Genomic DNA, 22,401 nt, shown 5'->3' on the forward strand with positions numbered 1-22,401 from the left:
TTCTTCATTGCCTGTCTTTTGTATTGGAAAATGCTGATTGCAGATTGTCCGTAACCATCTTACAGATGGGGCCTAATGAGCATTAGGCACAGCTGCCACCGAAATGGCTAACACAGATGTGCCTAATGCTTGGCCAAGTGCTCATCGTTTTGGTCACCAGCCAAATCAAGAGTGGCTTTCTCAACATCTGTGTGGGATTCACCACAAGGCCTGACTCCACTTATCACCTGACCTTGTGGTTTCTAATCGCTTCCAATGGTTGTTTGTTTTCAATTACTATATGTGTACTAAAAAAACCAAAAAGCAGCTCAGAGGTTTGTGAGAAGTGCAGCTACGGGCCCGAAACATTATTTTTTTTTTTTTAGAAAATATTTATTTTCTAAATTTTTATTTGTATCTTAGGCCGAGGCCTTTGCTCAGATTCCAGACTACTCTGAGCAGTTTTCAAAGTGAAAGAGGGACAGACTGAGCTTCCTTTCATTAACCTGCAATGATTCAGGTGGCTGTAGAGCCGACAGATTGCCTATATGTGAACAGCTACAAGTGTGCTCCGTCTTAAAACTGAGCACTGTATTAATTGTTTACAAAACAGATTTTATTTTCAGTTTAAAAATGTAAAGTTAAATTGATGCCACACCATTTTAGCATATTATTATTTTATTTTTATTTTTTGTCCCCTTCCATGTGTCCATATCTTGCCCAGCCATTATTTTAATTTGCCAAGCGCACCATTATATCAGCTGTGTTTTATATTGCCTGTTGCCACTTCGGTCCTTCCTTTCCTTGTAGAAGACAGTCCATTGGACGGTTCTGCACTGAAACACCTCCTCGAGTTAGGAATAGCACGCATCATGTGAGGTGAAAAATCTAGAAATCACAAGTCGGTCTATATTGTCGTAATGTTCTTGGCGCTCTTTTTTGAATGTTTTCTTTATATATTCTGATCAAGAGGCCACTAGGGGGCTACCGACACAAACATTATGGTGTCGCAGGCACTATGGTGGACTCTTTATTAAAGGTGGAATAAAATGTAGAGAATGTGCTTGAATAAAACTCTACCTGCTCCACTGACTAGAAAATATATTAGGACCACACTGTCTAATTGAAAATTGTTTGAGATATCACTCAAACATCGCTCAAGCACAGGATTTCTGGCAGAATCAACAGGTATTTTATATCTTACAACCATGTCTATGGCCCAAAACAAAGTTTTTAATCATGGGATAATTCCTTTAAATTACAATTTTACTGGTTTAATAAGGTTTTGGGGAAATGTGATGCATTACTGGTAAATGTTACTAAAAAAATTATACCCCTCAAGTTGCACTTTAAGATCGGCTATCCCTGCACTATATTGTTAGTTTTTCACTGAGTGTCTACTTTAGTTCCCAAGAACACTCATAAATTCTCTGAGGACCTCTTCATCATTGACTGTTCTAGTTCAATATGTGTTTCTAGCATGGTCTGAAAACCACTCTGGAGCAATTTATTTTTTTTTTTTTCCTGGTTCAGAAATGTGTGTCTTTCAATTATCGTGAACACTTTGACTTTTTACCCACAAGTCTCCGAGTATAGGTGGTGGGTTCCTTCCCATGTTATTTGCCCATTTTAGCAGACCCTAACTTGTTTTTGTTTTCCGTCTTTTTCTAGTGAAGAAGAGGAGGAACTGGCATAGGCATGACTATACAGAGTCTGATGATGGGACAAAGCCAGTTCAAGCTGGAACAAGGACCTTTGTACAGCAGCTGCGAGCGCGGTCCTTTCCAAGGTACGTGTCTTTCTCATTTTGGGGGTTTATGGGCTGAAGTATCTTAAGGAAGAACTTAGTTATAACCCATAGTTCCACCGTATTGGCACCAAAAACCTGTGAGAATGTGATTTAAGAACAGAAAAAGGAAATAATGCCACCAGCACACCATTTTTGTAAATCAATGATCCATTTTAATGGCACATTGCCATCCAATACAAGCGCTTTCGGGGCCGCAAAGGGGTCCCCTTCATCAGGCTCATTCTGATGAAGGGGACCCCTTTTCTGCCCCGAAAGCGCTTGTAAAAATGGTGATCTGTTGACATTATTTCCTTTTTCTGTGATATACATGGTGCCCTCCGTGGTCACTACAAGCACCCACCCAGTTTTGTTTTTTTTGCGGTAAGTAGTGCAGCAAGATATACTGTTTTATAGAAGTGTGATTTAAGAACCACTCGAGTTCCTTTTGTGAGAGCTTTGGTTCATTTGTTTTGTTTTTTTAATCATTATACAACGTTTGGAAGCCCAGAAGTTCCGAGTCTAGCTAGTAACTAACTGTTAGCATACCATGTTTTTTCTTTCTAGCGCTGATGAGATTATATTGCGGATGAATGGAAGCCAACTGACGCAGAGGTACCTGGAAAAACATGGATTCAACCTTCCAATAATGGTGCCGCAGTTAGATGATCTGGATCTCAGACTGCCACCTCCAACCTTTTCTGTAATGGACGTGGAGCGTTATGTTGGTAAGAGGACACCAGTTATTTTATTAAGGCATGGTATATTTTCTGTTGCTTGTATTCAGTCTTGTTCTTCCACCCATGATCCATACCTCATGGCCTTGTGAGGCTAGACATGTTCAACTCCAGGTTGAGCAGAAAGCTTAACCCCGGTCTCGCCCTCCACCCTGGGTTTTTTTTTTCTGGCTGTCTTCTCGGTGGTTGGCTGTCCATGGTCCTGTAGTGAGGAGAGCAAAAGGGGCTTTTTTTTTAAAATTCCACCTAATGGGCAATTTTATTAATTTCTTTACAAAACCTGGAGTTAGGCTTTAATCATTTCAAAGGTCACTGTGCTCAAGTGCAGGCATTTTGTGGTGACTGCAAGTTAACTGTGTTGGTTGATACCTGTAGAGTATCCATGGATCATGAACATGTGGTGACTTCTTTTGTCCAAGTCCCCTTTTTTTTTTTTTTTAAATTCATCCTCCCTCGTGCGTAACCATTTAATCCCTGTACCACTCACTAAAGTTCTGACATGTGATCATTGAACAAGAATGTGTGGGGCTCAGCGCTGGAAGTATGGCCTTTATTGTTGACTTGGGCAGAAGTCAAGGCCCATGGTCCATCTGGGTCCACTAGTTTAGGGAACAGATCTAGTTACTGCAACATTGTTTAGCTGCTTCCAGGTTTGTTACCTCTCTTCAGTCCAGTATGTGGAAGGATAGATTCCATGGAGTAGGACCAAATGAACCAAAAGCTTATCCTGCGAGATCAGGCATACAAAATCTTCAGCACATTGCAAAGATGGATGGGAACCATGAACGAGACATGATTAGAATGTATATTGTGCAGAGGCCTGTCCCCGTGGGCCTGTTTTAATGGCGCAGAGGTATCTCTTTAGGATTAATCTGCAGTATGTTCTTTGCCCATTCAGTGTTTTTGCCATGTTCCAGGAAGCCTGGAATTTTGTAATCTTCTTTTGGCTATTTTCCCATATTAATTTGGCTCAATTATTACGTCTGGAATGGTATCGTGGCTCGTACTTGTTTATCTGGACTTTATCGACACAATTATTTGCAGCTTCGGCACTGGCACGGCTGCCATAAAAACAGCAGATGGCTCAATGCCCATGGGTGAAGTGACACGCATTTTAATGTGTTCAGTCTGGGATGTGTGCAGATAGGTAAAAGCTGCATGGCAAGAGTGTGTAGGGGGCTTGGTGCCCCTGGAGAGCACAGAGATTATGTTGGTGCCGCTGAAAAGATGCTTTGCTCTTTTGCTATCAAATAGCTTCATTTTATTTGGTAATCCCGTGTGTGTCCTCATTTTTATTTGGTAATCCCATGTTTTCATCGCCCTTACACCTGCTCTGTTAACTACCTTTTTGTTGTCTGTTTGAATGGGAAACTTTTTTTTGTTGCATCTATATCTTTCTATCTAGCGTTCTCTCCACTCTTACTAGTGCCATTTCTTTCTCTCTCACTCTATATCTTTCTCTGTCTCTGCACTTTTCCTGGGTCTTCCTGGTTGTTGAAAACATTTTGGAAGAAAAGGAAAATTACTTGGCTGTACTATTTCAATTTCTTTTTGGAACGCTACTAATTCTTACTACATTGTCACAAATGTCCACTAGAGGGAACAATTCAAATGTTTGTGTTTTGAAATATTATATCAAATTATGGAACGGCATGTATAAAATGTGAAAGTTACATCAAACACCGTTTTCAGACAAGGGGTTATTATTCACCATTTAGTTTTAGTCCTAGTTGTTTTTCACTTGAAATTTGAACGCACATTGTCCCCCTTCCCCTTCTCTTTTTTTCATAGAGCAAAATGCCCACCAACTGATTATACCCTGACAGCAGGGTTTAGGTATTTTACAGGGATCACACTATCTTCTAACACAAATATTAGGAATATTTATTGGGGATTTTTTTTTAAATTTTAGTTGGAATAACCCTCCCCACTATTCCAATAGTAGAAATGTTTGTTTTTGTGTGGTGTTGTTTTTTTTTGTTAGAGCACAATGCTCACCAACAGATTGTACCCTAAAAGCAGGGTTTATGTATTAGTTCATAAGGATTACACTAGAGCTGCAACAGTTAATCGATTTATTCGATTAAAATCGACGATTGAAAACGTTGCCAACGTTTTCGATCGTCGATTCGTCGGCTATCGATTGATTTCCCTGTTCGGGGCTCCAAACGCGGCCTGAAGCACACGTCACACGCTGTTTCCGTCCCGCTGCGCCCGCCGGACATAACCCACCCCACTGCACGCTGCTCCCGCCGTGCCCACAGGACGCATAAGCCACGCCCCCCGCACGCTGAAGCCGCGCACGTGCTCTCCTCCATGAGCTCCCTCACTCGGCGCTGGTACTGCAGGCTCCCTCACTCGGCGCTGGTACGGCAGGCTCCCTCACTCTGCGCTGGTACGGCAGTAGAGCTGCAGCTAATGTGGATGTGGGCGGGGAGGAGGTTCGGCGTGTGGATGCAGCCAGGCGGGTCTGGCAGGTGGGGGAGGAGGTGTGGCGCGCAGCGTATGTGGAGCCGTGAACAGGGCCAACCAATCAAAACCTTTTTTTTCTTTTTTTTTTTTAAATCCGATTAGTCGATTAATCGAACTTAATAATCGGCTAACTAATCGATTATGAAAATAATCGTTAGCTGCAGCCCTAGATTACACTATTTTTTACCACCAATATTGGGGATATTTTATGAGTCGGAATAACCCCCTCACTAGACCACTAGTAGTTTTAAATATTTATGTATTTCTTATGTAGGATAGGTGTAGAAGGGTTTGTTGTCAAATGAGGGTCAAGTTAGCAAAATAGATATAAGGGGAAATAGATGATTGGTAAATCAAGTACAATATGTAGACATGTAATTGTGATACAAGATTACATGCATATAGAAGGTCTTACTAGTATGATGGTTCCAGATTTTGGTGACCTTGTTTTGTGATATTGCCTTATTTGTGAATTATATTGTTTTAAGTGTTTAATGGATATTTGTATTTAAAATTCAATAAATATATATTAACTTCAAAACCCTTTTCAGTTAAATGGCATAGAATCTTCACCCACTGAAAATGCAGAATAACGTTCCTAATTAACGAGTTGTAAATGAGTTTTACTGTCTAGCTTATTGTACTGTGAAATAATTTATTCTCAAAGATCACAACCAAGATCCTGAAGGTGGGGATTCAGCCATGACAGGCTGCCTTGTTTCATTTTTGGCAGGCTGCTTTAAATAAGTGCATATCCTGTCTTCCTCTGCAGGTGGGGACAAGATTATTGACGTCATCGATGTGGCCAGACAAGCAGACAGCAAGATAAGGCTGAAGAACTTTGTGAAGTATTTTATGAACGCTGACCGACCCAAAGTATTAAATGTCATCAGCCTGGAGTTCTCCGACACCAAGTAAGTTAGTAGCATTGCTGGCTCCCAGATGTGAGCGGAATAGAAGCTGCTTTTGCTGGCCAGTCTCTTGGTGGCTGGTGTAATGTGAAGTCCATGTTTGCCATGTTTCTGTTGCCCAAGTTCCCCCATGCAAAACTTGCACTGACACCCCCTCCTCCCAGCCCAATCAGATGAGGCAGGGGCATTCCCTGCCCCTTTGTCATGTGCAGCTGCGGGGCGGAGAATATGCCGGGCCGCAACTGATTCCTGTGTGTTCACCAAGGCAAGGAGTCGGGGGAATTTCCTAAATGTGGTCTCGACAATAAAACCAGACCGAGGTTCTTATTTACCCGCATCTCCATAATGTGAATATTGACACTGTTAAAACTGGTTTTCTTCATCATTTTTTCAGGAATCATTGTGTGTGTTTTATCATGGCGTCTTTCTCCTGCAGATACATATAAACCCTCGCCTTTTGGCTATGATCAAGTGTAGTATCTGTTCTTAAGGTGCCCATACACTGCTCGATTCTTGTACGAGAATCGCGGGGAAACCCGCGATCGTACGAGAATCGAGCAGTGTGAACGAAGACTTTCTACTGTACTACTGTACTTCTACTGTACGGTCTTTTGTCTAAGGAGCACGCTAGAAAACCAGCCGAAAATCGTATGATTTTCGGCTGGTTTGTACGGTGCTCGGGAGACAAATGCCGAACGGGCCGTTGTGCGCACACTGCCCGTTCAGCATTGCGATGATCGAGGGTACGATCTGCCTGTCCAAGATGGGCAGATCGTATGTTTTTTAAATCACTTTACAACCATCGCAAGACTAAGGTCTTGCGATGGTTGTACAGTGTATGGCCACCTTTATCAGTTGCCGGAGGAAGAACGACTCTGTCCTTTTCAGGTGAAAGGATGGTGGCTTAGTATTTGCCGGTGTAATTGGTGGGTGCCGGATGGGGTACAGTCCCTCCTGGGTAGATTCTGGTCTGGTGATGCTGGACTTGTCCCCGGTGGTAGGGACGGATCCCGGATGGCACTACCTTCTGATGGGAATGGAGAAAAGCTTGGTCTGGCTGGAGGTTTGGGGGGCGGCAGAGCCCGTGGTGCTGTGCCCCCTGGGGGTGGCATCCCAGGGGTGCTCAGAAAATCACTAGGGTGTGGGACCCCACATGTGATTCACTGATGCACATGGACATGGCACTATTGCATTGCTTTGCACATCGCCTCTTGGACAGGCCTTATGGCTAGTCCGGGGCAATATTTTTGCACTCCGGCCCCTAGGGCCTGTCAGCGGGGTACACTGGCACTCTTTATTTATTGCACCTCATGCACGATTGGCACTTTTATTTTCTACATTTTCACCCACAGATTGCTTAGGGTGCAGGTTCCTTCGGGGCCTTTTCGCGATGCTGGAGAGGAGATTCTGTGCCCTTTTATATATGGTTCTCTGTCTCCTCCCACCCAGGGGGTCTCTTCAGGAGAACCCCCTACCTAGTACTGTGGGGGACCTGTTCCGGCAGGTCCCTAAAGGATCGTGGTCCGCTGGCCTTCGGGTTGGTGGACCATACAGTCTCAACCCCTGCCAGGAGCCTTGCGCCCCGGGGGGTCGGGAATAGTGGTCCCTTCTTTATTGAAGGACCAAGCACCCTTGTGCACGTTTTTGGGTGTTGTGATTTCACGATTCACTTTTTTTGTTCACAGGGTATTTGTTTTCGAGCACCCTCCACAGGCTTAAAAAAGTGGGTACATATAAACCCTTTGGTTGCTGAATACAATTGTGTCTCTCAATGGATGATAGAGAAAACTTGTACTACCCATTGTAGAATCTTTTTCAGAGTACATTGAGGGACACAACTATATTCTGGCAATTAAAGCGATGATCTGCTTGGATTCAGAGGTGTTGAATCTTCAGCACACACATGCCGGGTTTACTATAGTTTAGTGGTATTTCAGAAAGAGTAACACTGCTGCCATGGCAGAGGACGCTCAGGACTTAAACACTCTTGCTTTTACTTGCTCATCATTTGTTTTCTGTTCTGTTTTTTAGGATGGCAGAGCTAGTAAAAGTGCCGGACATCAGTAAAAAGCTGTCTTGGGTTGAGAACTACTGGCCTGATGACTCCCTCTTCACAAAGCCGTTCGTTCAAAAGTATTGTCTGATGGGGGTAGAGGGCAGCTACACCGACTTCCACATAGACTTCGGAGGCACTTCTGTCTGGTATCATGTTTTGTGGGTAAGCATCTGAATAACAAAAAAAAAACTGCAAAAACCTCCATTTAATATATTTGTTTAGAGCTGGGTTATGGGGCACACTAACCTACGTTATTAGTGAGCCATAACTCTTGGTGGTCTGCGGTTTGATACCAAACATTGTTACACCTTTATTAGGCCTAGATTTTGGGTGCACCCAGTGAATGCATAAAAAATTAAGGCCATCCCTTCAGTCTTGCCCAATTGTATAGGCTACTCTCCTGTACTGAAATTGCTTAATCTGATTGTTTGGAACACTGAACACTATCGCTTTTCACAGTGTGTGTTAGAAACTGATGCCTGACTCATGTCTTAGCTGCAGGACATCCAGCATCATCTAGCCTTTTCCTCCCCAGCCTGGCTGTTTGTGGCCGACCCCCTTTCATTCATTGGATTTCAGTTCTTTAATTTAGGGAGGCTCATCATCACATATGGGTGTTACCTAGGGCGGTTTGCATGCAAATGAAGCCTGCCCAGGAATGCCTGCTCCCATAAACTGACATCCACCCATCAAGGCATGTAGATATTTGCATAACTCCTCCAAAGAGCCATCCCACTGCTCGTATCAGGACCGAGGGCTCTTGAGGGGAGTACTGAGATATGGTGCTGTGATGTTTTCAGGAAGCTATGTACAGCACCCTGCTGGCCATCCCGCCAGCTATGAAGGCACTATAGAAAGTAAAAGAATATCTCTTCTGTGAGCTTTTCCTTTTAAGACAGTTGTCACGAGATCAGGTGTCCCCATTGGAAGATTTACCCTCATCTCTTGTTCTAGTGACCACTCTGAAATGCTGGATTTACCCCCCTTGCGTATTACTCTGAATGGAGTGCTGAGGTTGCCTACCGCTACACTAGCATGTTGGTTACTGATGTATAATAGCTTGTGGATACAAGTTGATGTATTCAGTTAACAGAAATGAGATTGGTCCTCCTTAAAGGGCTAGTCCAACTAAAATAGTTATGCCAGAATTCCTCGTTCTGCTGCTGTCCTCAGAATATTTTGGTGTCCCCGTCCTTCATAATTGGCACAACAGATGTGCAGCCCAGGAATTTGGCACCGAGATCTCACCAGTAGTGTTTTATATAGCTAAATATTAGGGAAAATAAAACGTACTGACTAGTTAATCATTTGACTTTCAGGGGGAGAAGATTTTCTACTTGATAAAGCCCACCGATGAGAACTTGGCGAAGTATGAAGCATGGAGCTCGTCTGTTACCCAAAGCGAGGAGTTTTTTGGGGATAAGGTGGACAAATGTTACAAATGTGTGGTGAAGCAGGGTCACACACTCTTTGTCCCAACAGGTAAATATTCAGGGTGATTTCTAAAAATTTTAGCAAACAAAATCTGAAACAAATTTTCCAGGGCAACCAATCTGCTTCTCTCTTTTTCAAATCTTAACTGAACAAACTTAAGAGAGAAGCTGATTGGTTGCCATGGAAAATTGCTCCACATTTTGTCTGCTCCAGTTTTGAATTCCCTTCAGTGTGTTTTTATTTTGTTAAAATGGTCTCCTCCCTCTTGGTTATATGCACTGTATCCTTTTTAAGTTTCCTGTATTACATTTTACCCAATGATTGCCCTGTATGAGGACATTTTGTGGCAATTTTGGAACCTTTCTGTCAGCTTTTGATTTTTGACCCCTCCCCCCCATAAAAAAAAGCAGCTACTGGGGTGACAGAAGATTTGGTTATCCAGTGTTTTTTCATAGGCGTTATGGTGGTCTCAGTGAATTATCTATCTACCTAGGACTTTTAAATTGACGTTTAGAATTTTTGTGTGTTGGAAGCATTATAAATGAGCTATGATGGCTAGCATGTAATTTGGAAACCTTTTTGCTCTTTCTGCTATGTTCAGTTTAATTGATTTCTTAGTTGAAGATCCTGCAGCTCTGTAGAGGACATTTTTCTGATGGGTGGCTTCTTATTGCAGGTTGGATTCACGCTGTATTCACGTCTCAGGATTGCATGGCCTTTGGTGGGAACTTTTTGCACAATCTAAACATTGGCATGCAGCTCAGGTAAGACTTCTTCTACAGTTTTTAAACTTTAGACCAACCGTGTTCAAGAAAATCAACAATTTGTGAAGACCTAATTACTTCCTCCCTCGACTGCATGTTTTTCAACTTAGAATAGACAAATGATTGCAGGTTAGTGATTAAACGCTTCAATGCCCACAATTTGTATACTAATGCCCCTAATGCACAATGCCTGGTGATGGAGACAAGTTTTGAAACGTCATACCTTTCTGAGCCACCATCAAGCACTGTGCACCTGTTGGTTTCCCATCCCTTCATTCAGTGACCGCTCTGGTCTCCTGACTATTGGGAACCAATCTGAGTGGTTCCCGATCATGCAATTACTATGTCAGCTATGATCTAATGATTCAATGCAGGCTATAAGCTTCATCGATTAAAATAAGCCCTTAGCCTGACTTTTCTGGAATCTTGGAAAGTTGCACTGTTCATCTGTTTAATACTGCAGTTGCTGAATACAAATACATTATTCAAAAAAAATAAATTACATGTTTTAATGTTTCTGCATATGTGTCAGCCTATATTAAAAACAAGTTTTTGTTTTTATTAAAAAAAACTTTTTTCATGCTCTGATATCACTTACTCTATCTCTGAGCCATGATGTGTCTTGGTCTTGGAAGCTCAACGATTTGCTCCTCCAAGAGGGCCTTCTTCTTGATGACATTAAAGCACGATTGGACTTGATCTTTGGAGAAAACGAGAGTCCTGATGTCTCTCCACTGACGATCTGGTAAACACATAAATGTGTCCTTCGTGGCTTCCTCATTCAGAAGGGCTCGGAACGGAAAAAGGTTCTCAATGCTAAAAGAGACAGATTCGGGTGCTGGGAACCTAACACAAGAAATCCCCTTTTTAAATAAACTCTCTTCTTTACGGACTTAGTTGTCGCATCTCTTCCAGGGTCGGACTACTGCTACAGACTGAGACGCTAATTTTATGAATATGGCAACAAACCAGGGAAACTGCTAGCTCGATCGCTTAAGGGAGGCTACACCCAAATCTTATATCTCTCACATTGTCACAGACGAGTGCAGTAAGTGTGTGCAATCGTCTGACATTGCCTTCGGGAATACTACAATGCCCTCTATAATCCAGAGGGGAACCCCACTTTTCCAGGGTCTTCTGCCAATACTGAGAATGTTCTAGATTACTTGCGAGCTTCTGATATTAATCAAATCCCTGCTGAGATTGCTACCCAGCTGGATGCTCCACTGCAGGAATCGGAGTTCCTTACAGCGGTTAAAGGCCTGAAACCGGGCGAGGCCCCGGGACCTGATGGCTATACAGCCATGTACTAGAAAACCATTGCTTCTATCCTAGCTCCCAAGTTCATGCATGCTTTCAACTCCATCAGAGATAGTCTGACTTTTCTGGCAGACACTTTGCGAGCCATTATTACAGTGATCCCCAAGGAAGGGAAAGATTTATCTTCCTGTGCAAACTATCACCCTATTTCCCTATTGAATCTGGATCCTAAAATACTTTCAAGTTCTCCCCATTCTAAAATCTCTGATTTTAGGACAACCGTACACATGTCTTTAATGCCATCCACCTAGCCAAACAGTAATATTCCATTGGGTGTTTTGACTATTGACGCAGAGAAGGCATTTGACCGGGTGGATTGGCCTTTTCTAAAAGCTACTTTGAGCTACGTGGGACTCGGACTGTTCATGCGACACTGGTTAGATGCCCTATACTCAACACCATCTGCGACAGCAAGAGTGAATGAGGCTTTCTCCCCTTCTTTCTCTTTTATCCAATGGAACCTGTCAAGGATGTCCTCTCTCTCTCCTTGTTGATTTTCATCTTGACTTTGGAACCTCTCCTATGCCATATTCATAAGAATTGTGACATTCAAGAGCATTTTTACACTTCTTGTGGTCACCATCTCGCCCTTGTTTGTCATACAAATTTTTGATCCTCCCCAAGGACTGTGGGGGTATAGCCCTTCCAGACCCCTGTCTATACTATAAAGCAGCCCACCTGGCAAGGATTGTTTCCTGGTGTAGGGATGAGGCGTCTAAACCATGTGTACCGTGGAGCAGCTCTTTTCATCGGTTCCTTTGGTATATCTCCCCTGGTTATCATCTCAATACCTCCAGGGTTAGATGACTAATCCTCTTATCGGTCCTTCTTTGAGGTTTTTCAGTCAACGCCACAATTGACAGGCCCGTACCGTGCGGCTTCCAGGATGCCACCTGTTCTAGTTCATCCTAATTTCCTTCCTGGTGAGGATGATGGACCTTTCAGGAGACTGAGAAGTGGGAAAGTGCAGATCGGATGCTTTTTTGGTTGCTGATGGCATTTTGCTCTCGAAGACATCAATACGATGCTTGATCCTCCCCTAGATCCATGGCGATCACTGCATAATTTTTGGACCTTCATTTGTCTTTGTCCCTGGGACAACGAGCAGACATCCTATACTTCTCTCACAAAGCCTTCATTGAATGTAAGATGCAGGAAGCCAACTATAAATTATTGACTCTTTGGTACAGAGTCCCTTCCGTTCTCTAAGCTTTGGCCTCATATCTCCACCCTATGTTGGCAATGTAATGAAATGGAGGGGACCCTGGTGCATATTTTTTGGTCCTGCCCTCGGACTGAGGTACAGGCCTTGTGTCTGAAACTGACTGGAGTTGACCTCAAGAATGATCCGGCTGATATCCTTCACTTGTTGTCCCAATCGTGAAACGGGTATAAAAGATAATTGCTGTTGCATCTTCTGAATGCTGCTAAAATGTGCATTCCTACACTTTTGGAAAGAGCCAGCTGCTCCATCAATTTCCCTTTTGGATTTCGAACGTTCGGGAGGTTGGGAAAGTTGAGTGTTTGACAGCTTCTTTGAAGCATGAGGAAGCCAAGTTCACTAAAACTTGGTTCTATTGGCACAAATTCATCTTCTCCTCCTGAGTTTCCATCGACTCCACAATTGCGTGATTCTACTCCGATAGCCGCCTGGTTTTCTTGATTCTTCTGTTGTGCTTCTGTTGTGCTTTTTCATCTTGTTTTCTTCCCATAGATGCTTTTGTTTCTGCTTCTGCCTCCTTGTGATTTTCTGGAACCTTTTTGTTTCTACCTCAGCAATTTTATAAAACTAAAAAAAACCCCACATGTTTAGCAGAAGTCAGTGAATTTCTTCTATATATTTCATTAATGCTCATACGGTCTGTACCACTCATTGTCATGTAATTTTGAAGGTTGTTTTTTTGGTTACTGTTCAGCCTTGTTGGTAAATTATCTTCACTGTTTTGTGCTTCTGCTACTTGTGCTCAAAATAGTTTTAAAAAAAACCAAACTGTTATTAATAAAAGCCTTTATATAATATTTATTTATTTAAGTATTAAAAGTCTTGGAGTCAAGTTAACCAACACATTCTCATGCTGCTAAAGTTTTAAACAAACGCGTTAATGGGGGTAAACCATTGCTTCTTCGGGGTCTTCTATTTCATGTACATGCTTTTAGTAAAGACTGATCTTCTATCCGCCAGGTGTTATGAGATGGAAAAAAGACTGAAGACCCCAGATCTCTTCAAGTTCCCTTTTTTCGAGGCGATATGTTGGTTTGTGGCAAAAAACTTACTTGAAACTTTAAAAGGTAAAATATCACCTAGAGAACAAGTCGGGAATAGGCAACATCTGGATTTCTACTCTTCAATGATCCCATAAAGATAAATCCACAGTATAATGTGTTAGTGCTTTTAATTTAGTGGTGTTCTCTCCTTGTCAGAGCAGAAATGTCAGCCCAGTGTCAGGCTGTAAGGCCCTATTGAGGTTCCGTGCTGATAACTCAAAAACAGAGCTTTTCTTCCAAGTAATCCTTACAGTACCTTTTACTATTAAACAGTGTTACAAGTGGCAGTTAAAAGAACTGAGATAAGATAACTTTACAGTATGGCACTGAAGTTCTGCTGTGATAGGGAGAGAATACAAGTAAGTAATAAAACATCAAGAACTCTGAGCTGTAAGGCTGCACTATTATAGCAGTTCTAGAGTGAAAATTCTGATTATTTACACCATAAGGCTTTAAGATACCTGTGCTCCTTTTAGAGGAAACGCATAATGTATTGATAGTGAGCATTTATTTTGATTATTATTATTTTATTTATATTTTTCTATTGATTTTTAGTTTTTATATTACTTATATTATGTCCCATTTTTACAAGGTTGCTCTTCCTTGTTTTGTTAATGTATTAAACACAGACATTAAAAGTATATAATCAAATCGAGGGATCTCTCTGGGGCTTAGTACAATTTCGATGTGTCTCTTTTAAATATTGAGATCGGATATAAGGCACACAGGGAGTGCATTGCTGATTCGTAGACTTGAATTTTGAGAAGGAGCAGTAAAGCAAAACCATTGTGTAGTGCTGCAAAGCAGGAAGCAGTACCTGAGACTGTAATTAGCCAATATGGTTGCATTTGCGATTACAAATTACATAGACGTGCCTTATCCTTTACCGGTTTATCTAAGATACATTGAAAATATTATGAATTCCCTTTGAGAACATTAGCAAGTCTTGATGTGGCACAAGCTGACAGAATTTTGCTTTTTTTTACATAGAGCTAAGAGAAGATGGTTTCCATCCTCCAAATTATCTCAAGCAAGGTGTGAAAGCGTTAATTACTGCACTGAAAAGCTGGATGAAAAAAGAAGTAAGTTTACTTTGGAATTACAGGTTCCTGAATGAAGAGTTTAAAATGTGTATAATAAATGTAAAGATTATGGATATATTTGATAGTGATAATACTAGGGATGCACCGATACCGATACTAGTATCGATATCGGTGCCGATTCCAAGTATTTGGGCAAGTACTCATACTCGCCCAAATGCTCCGATGCCTAGCACGAGTACTTCAGGTATCAGGAAGCCGGGCAGTGCGTCATTACACGCTGCCCGGTTTCGCGATTGACCGGGAAGCGGCTCCATGCTCTCTCGTCACTTGTGATGAGAGAGCATGGAGCCGACTTCCCGGCCAATCAGGAAGCCGGGCAGCGTGTAATGACGCGCTGCCTGTCTTCATGATTGGTCGGGAAGCTGGCCAATCAGGAAGCTGGCCTCGTGAGGTAAGGTTACCTTAGTATGTGCAGCCTGTCACCCCCCGGGGCCTCTCCAGCGAGAATGCGGCCTTCATTACACGCCACCTGGCTTCCTGAATGGGACTACCGTTACTCGGTAATTGGTATCGGCGAGTACCGAAAAAAAAATCGGTATCGGTGCATCCCTAGATAATACATATCACTCTATGCAGCTTACACGCATATTCGTTCAATAAAAGGCAATGCTTTGTGCATATACTGCAGCTGAGCAAATATCTATGGTCATTTGTACACTCCCTTTAAGGCTTAAATGATTTGTGCACCTCTGAAACCTACAAAAACCTTCCTGATGTGATAGATGGGCGCAGAACAATGCAAAAATTCCCCAGCACTCAGCCACGCTAGTCATCATGAATACCTTATTAAACCGTTTTAATTGCACATTCAATTTACATCAGATAAAACATTCCATGTGCATAAAACAAAAGGTATTCAAAGACTTAGTTGTTTTTTCTATAGAAAGTGGTCATAGCCAGAGTAGAAATGCATGCCCCCTGCCAGCATTCTACAGAGAAGGTCCCTCGCTTTCTGTTTGCAGAGGTCCGACATATTTCCCCCTGCTGTCCAATCAACAAAAATCATGCTCCCTGCCAATTAGAGAGCTCTGATATAGCATGTTGAGTGTGAGACCTCTGAAGAGAGACTACTGCTTCTACACAGCGAGCAAAGATTGGCCTGTTTACTTTGGTAGGTTGCTTTGTGAAGAAAAACAAACCGTGAGTCTGTAAACACCTTTGTTATGTACCTGTAATATATTTAGCTGATTTAAACTGGTAAGATCAACTTGAAGTAGAAGAGGGCTAATGGATGGGGTTTTTTTTTCCCCCCCCTCAGTCCGTAGCGGAACATGCTTTCGAAATTCCGGACAACATCCGACCTGGACATCTGATTAAAGAGCTGTCTAAAGTCATACGCTCTGTAGAGGTAAGAGCACAACAGAAATCTATCTATCATCTCAATCAAAGTCTGCGTGTGTTACAACAGTGCAATATTTTACCAATACCTGTTAAAGAAAAACTGATTCTGCAGTTTAGTTTTGTGCTTTTATTTTTTATACAATTCCCCTTTCTGTGTTTTTATTTGATCTTGAAATCTCAGCTGTTTAGAAATTTGACTTGAGAGGGCAGCGAGACTTGCTTCTTCATCTCTGTTTTTATATTGAGTTTCTGCCGTGGATTTAGGGTAAATCTGGACTGTTTATAACGCCGTCCCCGGTCTTGTCACCAGACACATGGCTTTGCGGTGTACCCTCATGATTACTGCAGAATATAGGGAAACATTCTGCATTATTCTCTTGTGCAAACACTTGAAAACTCTCTTTCTGTAAACTGACTTTCTGTAGCATGTTAAGACATTCAATAAATAAGTACAACTGTTACATAAGTTGTGTAGGACATCTAAAATATGATTGTGCAGGCCAGTAGGTACCAGAGTTAGATCCAGTGCTCTCAGTAATCAACACTTGGTAACAGACCTTGTCAGACATGCCCTCTGCCCTTCTCTGCAATACAAGTCTGTGTTAGAATACTTGTGCTAAGGAGTGTGGTTGTTACTCAGCTCTGCCAGCACCCAGCATTGCAGTAAAAGGGCAGGGAGCAGCAATTTGCACTGAGAGAGTGTTATATTAAGGCATTTCCAAGAAATAAATAATGTACAATTCTTGAGATGCAGGAATATGGGACTATGAAGTGATGGAGGTGCAAAACTTCAACCAGGCTTTAACAAATGACAGTTTGTACTCCGTCTGTAATGGAATGTAGGCGTGTCCCCAAGCAAAATGTTTCCTGTACAAGTTGCACATACCGGCTTATTTAAGATAAAGGTGTTCTGCAAAGACAATCTGCAAAGCATGGTAACAAAGCCAACCAGTTAGGTGGTCCAGGAGTATGTAGGTACAATAAACTCCCCATTATCCGGCATTTAAGCAACTGACACTCAAGCAACCGGCAAAGGAAATTGAGGACATTTTATCCTCGATTTATTTTTTTTGCCGGTTGCTTGATGAACATGAGCTAAAAAATAATTACAAATGACTATGAAGCAACCAGAAACTACAGTTACCTGGCATCTACCGATCCCTGTGGGTGCCGGATAACTGGGAATTTACTGTATATATGTGTGATATGGGTTGAATCCATGACGCTCGCTGTTTTTTAATGAGCCTAGCACTGCTTGCTTATTGGCTGCTTCGGTCTAGCTGACTGATTCAGATGTATCCCATTTCTGCTAGAAGAGCAAGCAGGTGTGTGTCTGTGTCTGTGTCCGTCCTCACTCATTCAGATCCATGTGTAATTTAATTGGCTACTTAGGTCTTTTCACAACATGGGCTGTTCAGTAAAATAATACATCGGCATTCAGCAAAGGCAATGCTTTGGTAAAAAAAACCCAAAAAAACATGTTTCCCTTTCCCTTTTTAAAATAGAACAAGAGATTGAGAACACAAAGTCCTCAATCTCTTTTTCTGTATTCCTGTTATCAATGAACAGGAATCCTCTGAGTGTTCCTGTTTATTGATAACTTGAGAATATAGTATGTTTACTATAACCACAATTATAAATGAACAGGAGGTGATATAGATCACTTCCCATTCATTCATAATTGAGGATATATTAACCATTCCATAGCCTCAATTATCTACAAACACTTAGTGATCGCTGAGTGTATGTAGCCTGCTCTCCTCTCTGACACGAGGTGCAGGGAGGACAGCCCAGCCTCCAGTGACAGCGCTGTCTCCGCCCCCACACCGCTCTGCTGCACTGGGATAGGCGGCCGAGCGGTGTGGGAGGAGAGACACCGGCCACTCACAGCGCTCTTGTCCTGCAGCGCTCGGCCGGCTGTCACTTTCTCTCCTCCACGCTGGGACACAGAGCAGCGCCCAGCGGGGAGGAAAGAAATCACGGATGCGCCGATGTATTGGCAGGAAAATGGCACTTTCGGCATTTAACCAAAAGTGCCATTTTCGACCGATATGTTTCGGCGGCCGATATATCGTATGTATGTATATTCTTAGCCCTGAATGTAAAAATATTTCACAGAAATATACATTTCCTTTAAGTAAACCTGACAATGTGAAATACAATGCCTAAGTGGATTTTGCTGTTCACGAAGGATGCCTAGTGCACAGTGGCTCCCCTTTCAATGGTCTCAGCCCGATACGGTAGAACAAAAACAATTTCATATTGACTGTTCTGCTTCCTGCATTGGTTTTTGTCAGGGGAGCTGTAAATTCAATTATCCAGTACATGGAGCATCTCAGAAATGCAAGTCCCCACAGATTACGAAATTGTCAGTTCAGCCCTACAGAGGGACAGATCTATAATGATTGTAAGACCTGCTGGGGTATTATAGACAAACACGCTTATGATTTTCAGTACAAGTAACAATGCAGTGTTTGTGCTGTACTGCGTTGTCTTTTGATTGGATGGGCATTGGGAGTGCTATGAAGATAGGCAATCAATAATGCAAAAAAAATATTTTCTGATAACAATAAACAGCCTTTTTATTTGTTTATACTATGTATGTCCCAGTGTTGGCTTTCCCATTTTTGTTGTGGTTTTCTTCTTCTTTTTTTTTTTTTTGGTGAGCAGCAAATTGGAATTATTACTGCTGGGTTTACCTTCATGTGAACCTGCAGCCAGGCTATGCACATTCAAGTATCGGCATAAGCAAGCAGTAAATTAACTTATGTACTTATTATAACATTTGTAGCTGCAGGCACTGTGGTGCACTTCCTAAAAATTGACAGCACGGGCACTGAAATCATCCAAAGTCAGTTGCTATGCTCACCCTGTTCCCCTCTTATGGCATTGATTCAGCAGCTCAACTCCCCTCCACACGGTGATTAAGCAGCTCAACTTGCCCTGCTCCCCTTCTCACAACAGTGACTGAACAACCCCCATAAATGTTTTTTTATTAAACTTAAATTTTTTTATCTTTTTTTTTTTTTAAATTTTTTTAAATTTATTTTTCTCTTTATTGCTATCACAAGGGTTCTGATAGTCTGCAAAAGAAATGTAAACAATCTCCCATCAGCTACAATTGCCAGGAGCCTGTTCACAGGTTGGTGCTGCTGTGGACATAGTCGGTGGCAGCGGATGCGTTAAAGCTTTTTTTATGGAGTAATTTTGACTTGTTAAAGCGCATATACATTTTAGAATGTCCATCACCACAGGATCATGATATTCCACTTTTGCCCTTCCATATTTTAGTTGTAATAAATAAGGAGATTTGTAGATCAACCAGTAGAGGGGAGCTCTGCACTTGATTTAGTCTCCTTCACACTTACTGCCTGACGGCCATTGCCGGCCACACAATGTTTTCAATGATTCGGCCGACTCACAGACTTGCATTGTGAGCAGGAGTAGTAAAGCACGTTATTGTATTAGCGTCACTTTATTTTGTGTTGCTGAATCAATCTTTTGCACAGTTTTGGCTTTTAAAATTACATTTAAAATAAAATACATTTGTTGAGTAACTTTTTTTTATAATTTTCAGGAGGAGGGGAGCAAGCCAGTCAAATCTCAGGGAATACACAGTCTGAGCCCGCTCTCCCGATCCCCGCAGGAGAAATCCTCCAGTCATTCCAGGCGGAAAGTGCGGCAGCTGCGCGACCATTCGAACAAAGCACCTTCAAACCTTGATATTCTGGAGCATCACACCAGGGAGGTGCTAAAGAGGCTGGAGATGTCTCCGTGGGAAGAGGTCAGTCTACTCCTCACAGCACTGTAACCTAAAGGACTAGTAGACCTACAAATCTAATTAGGTCTGGAGTGGTGCTGGATCTTATTGTTTAGATTCTCACAGCATTGGTGTAGTATGCGGGCTGCTCCTAAACCACAGGTACCTGCTACATAATAAGGGGCTTGATATATTGAAGTTAAACGCGTGTGTCCACGTTAGGGGGATTTACTCTCTCTATTCGACCACTGTACCAGCACTGAGTGAAAAGCAAAATTCTGAGCTGTCACCAGAACAGGAATAATTAATTAGTCATATATTTTCACATACACTTTAAATATTACAGACTCTAAACACTGGCTTGATTTTTGTCTATATCTGAAATTAACAAGGGGTCTCAAAGTGTACTAGCACTTCTAGACAGCATGTGTCTAAAGCCTCAAAGAAAGGGGACCTTGAAATCCCCCAAATAACTTTTTTGTTCTGAAAACAACATTAGAATTCATACTTGAATGTGTGAATTACTAAAGCATTACAAAAGCACATTATTTTATTCATATTTTTTATAAAGTTATTTTAAATATTTTTTCATAATTAAGACCGTTTTGCTTACAAGCTCAATCATGTGACCTAAAGCTTTGTCAAAGTTCACATTTTCTCTGGCTATCAGGGGCATTGTGGGTATTCATGTCAGTGGAGATTTAAGTCTTTTTTGTTTTCCTGTGAGGTACACTAGCTGGTAGACTTGAAAAATTGTGTTAGGCGCACTCTCAATGGTTTTGCGGCAGGGTCGTTTCATGACTGTATGGAGGGGCATGGCTTCAGGTTTAACATTAAAGCCCCCAGGATGGTGGTACCCTGTGTGTGGTAGACTTAAACCAGATAAAAGAATCAACAAGGCCACATATGCAGGAAGCAAAGGATGCATATGTAATCAGCCAATATGACTGACCTCATGCACATATATATTTATACATCAGAGAAAGGTGTTTAGCATAGTAATTGATACGATTTATTTACGTTTAGCTGATCATTTTTGGATGTTTACCTAAAATACTTCAAAATGAATGCAGATGTTCTTTACAGGGCCATTATTAAAGAACTCTTATGAAATCTTAACCCTTTCATTGGGGCTACTCCCGCACTCTTAAGGGTTAAATGCTCATTTTGTCCAGGGAGCTAAATAACAAAGATATGCTTACCCAAACCTCTGGCTGCTAAACTGGTTCCTTCAGCCTTGCTTACCCTTTCCCTCTGGTGGTCTAAGAACCTGTGAGTTGTTACATTCAGTACAGTGTATTGGAAGTGAGGATACTGAGGGACAGCAGTGGCAGTGAGCGAGGCAGTGACCTGGGAGCCCTCATATCTCTGATATAAACACAGAAGGAGCACAGGAAAGTTGGGAAGATCAAAGTGCTGAGACCTTACCAGTATTACTTCACTCGTCTGTTGTGAAAATTGAGAATGCATTACTCCACAGAACTTACAACCGCAGAAGCCAATGAGGGTTTGTTTTAAAGCATAGTTACTGCATGTTAATATCACCTGGTCAAAGTTCTGCTTTTTATTGCCGTTTTTTTGATCTGGTTTAAATTTCAGAAAACTGCTAAAAATAAGACTCATTTTACTGTAATCATTTGCCTTGTTAGGACTCGGAGAGTTACAAGTTGAACATGAAATTTAACAAGCCGCTGCAGCCATCTTCAACCGTCCCTGATCAGAAAATGAGGGATAATGGCATCCGGCTGCTACTTTCAAACGGAAGGATAATAAGGTAACTCGAAGGAAACCCCGCAATCTGATGGATTGTCATTTTGGTGTACAGCTTTAGCACTCCAGTCGCAGAACATGCCCCATTATTATTATTACAGTTTAACAGTTTGCGCAGAGTTTACAATATAAGGAAGACGTTACAATACAATTCAAGACCAGATGGTAAGGAGTGCCCTACACATGAGGGCTTACCATATAAAAGGGAGGGGCCAGTGATACATGAGGAGGTAGCTGTGTGGGGATGAATTGTTTGAGAACGTGATGGTTGAGGTGGGATAGGCTTCACTGAAGAGAGTCTTTAGGGATCTTTTGTAGGAGATGGACGGACAGGTTGGGGTAAAGCGTTCCAGAGGTTCGGAGAGACTCTAGAGAAGTCCTGAAGGCTAGCATGGGAGTAGTTGGCGAGGTAGCTGGAAAGCAGAAGGTTATGGTGATACTTTGAGACAAGGTTTGAGCTATATCCAGGGGCAGAGTTGTGGATGGCTTTGTAAGTGGTTAATATTTTGGTTAACATTACAAAGAAAGATGGCAAGTTGGATTCCCTGTTGGTGAACATGATGTACTTTAGTGAACCTGGCGGATTCTGTCTAATGTGCAGAATAGAGATGGATGGGGCTGGAATCTTGTCCTTGAGGCCTTGTTCACACCAAATGCAGAGCAGATCTGCATGAGTTTCTGCACACGCAGTGCAGTGGGTTTT

The 22,401-nt window shown here is 42.1% G+C and overlaps 1 protein-coding gene across 1 annotated transcript in view; it reads left to right on the plus strand.

The window, feature by feature from the left end:
• Positions 1–22,401, plus strand: part of KDM7A (lysine demethylase 7A) — a 76,809-nt gene that overhangs the window by 42,421 nt on the left and 11,987 nt on the right. Inside the window, exons 3-13 of the mRNA XM_018570245.1 lie at positions 1,651–1,768; positions 2,333–2,493; positions 5,747–5,888; positions 7,917–8,103; positions 9,261–9,423; positions 10,052–10,139; positions 13,642–13,748; positions 14,715–14,806; positions 16,086–16,175; positions 19,746–19,952; positions 21,578–21,702. Coding sequence (XP_018425747.1) covers positions 1,651–1,768; positions 2,333–2,493; positions 5,747–5,888; positions 7,917–8,103; positions 9,261–9,423; positions 10,052–10,139; positions 13,642–13,748; positions 14,715–14,806; positions 16,086–16,175; positions 19,746–19,952; positions 21,578–21,702 — 1,480 coding nt within the window. The remainder of the gene's footprint in view (positions 1–1,650; positions 1,769–2,332; positions 2,494–5,746; positions 5,889–7,916; positions 8,104–9,260; positions 9,424–10,051; positions 10,140–13,641; positions 13,749–14,714; positions 14,807–16,085; positions 16,176–19,745; positions 19,953–21,577; positions 21,703–22,401) is intronic.

The sequence above is a fragment of the Nanorana parkeri genome, unplaced genomic scaffold (genome assembly GCF_000935625.1).
Source record: "Nanorana parkeri isolate BGI_ZX_2015 unplaced genomic scaffold, ASM93562v1 scaffold38, whole genome shotgun sequence".
NCBI classification, from domain to species: Eukaryota; Metazoa; Chordata; class Amphibia; order Anura; family Dicroglossidae; genus Nanorana; species Nanorana parkeri.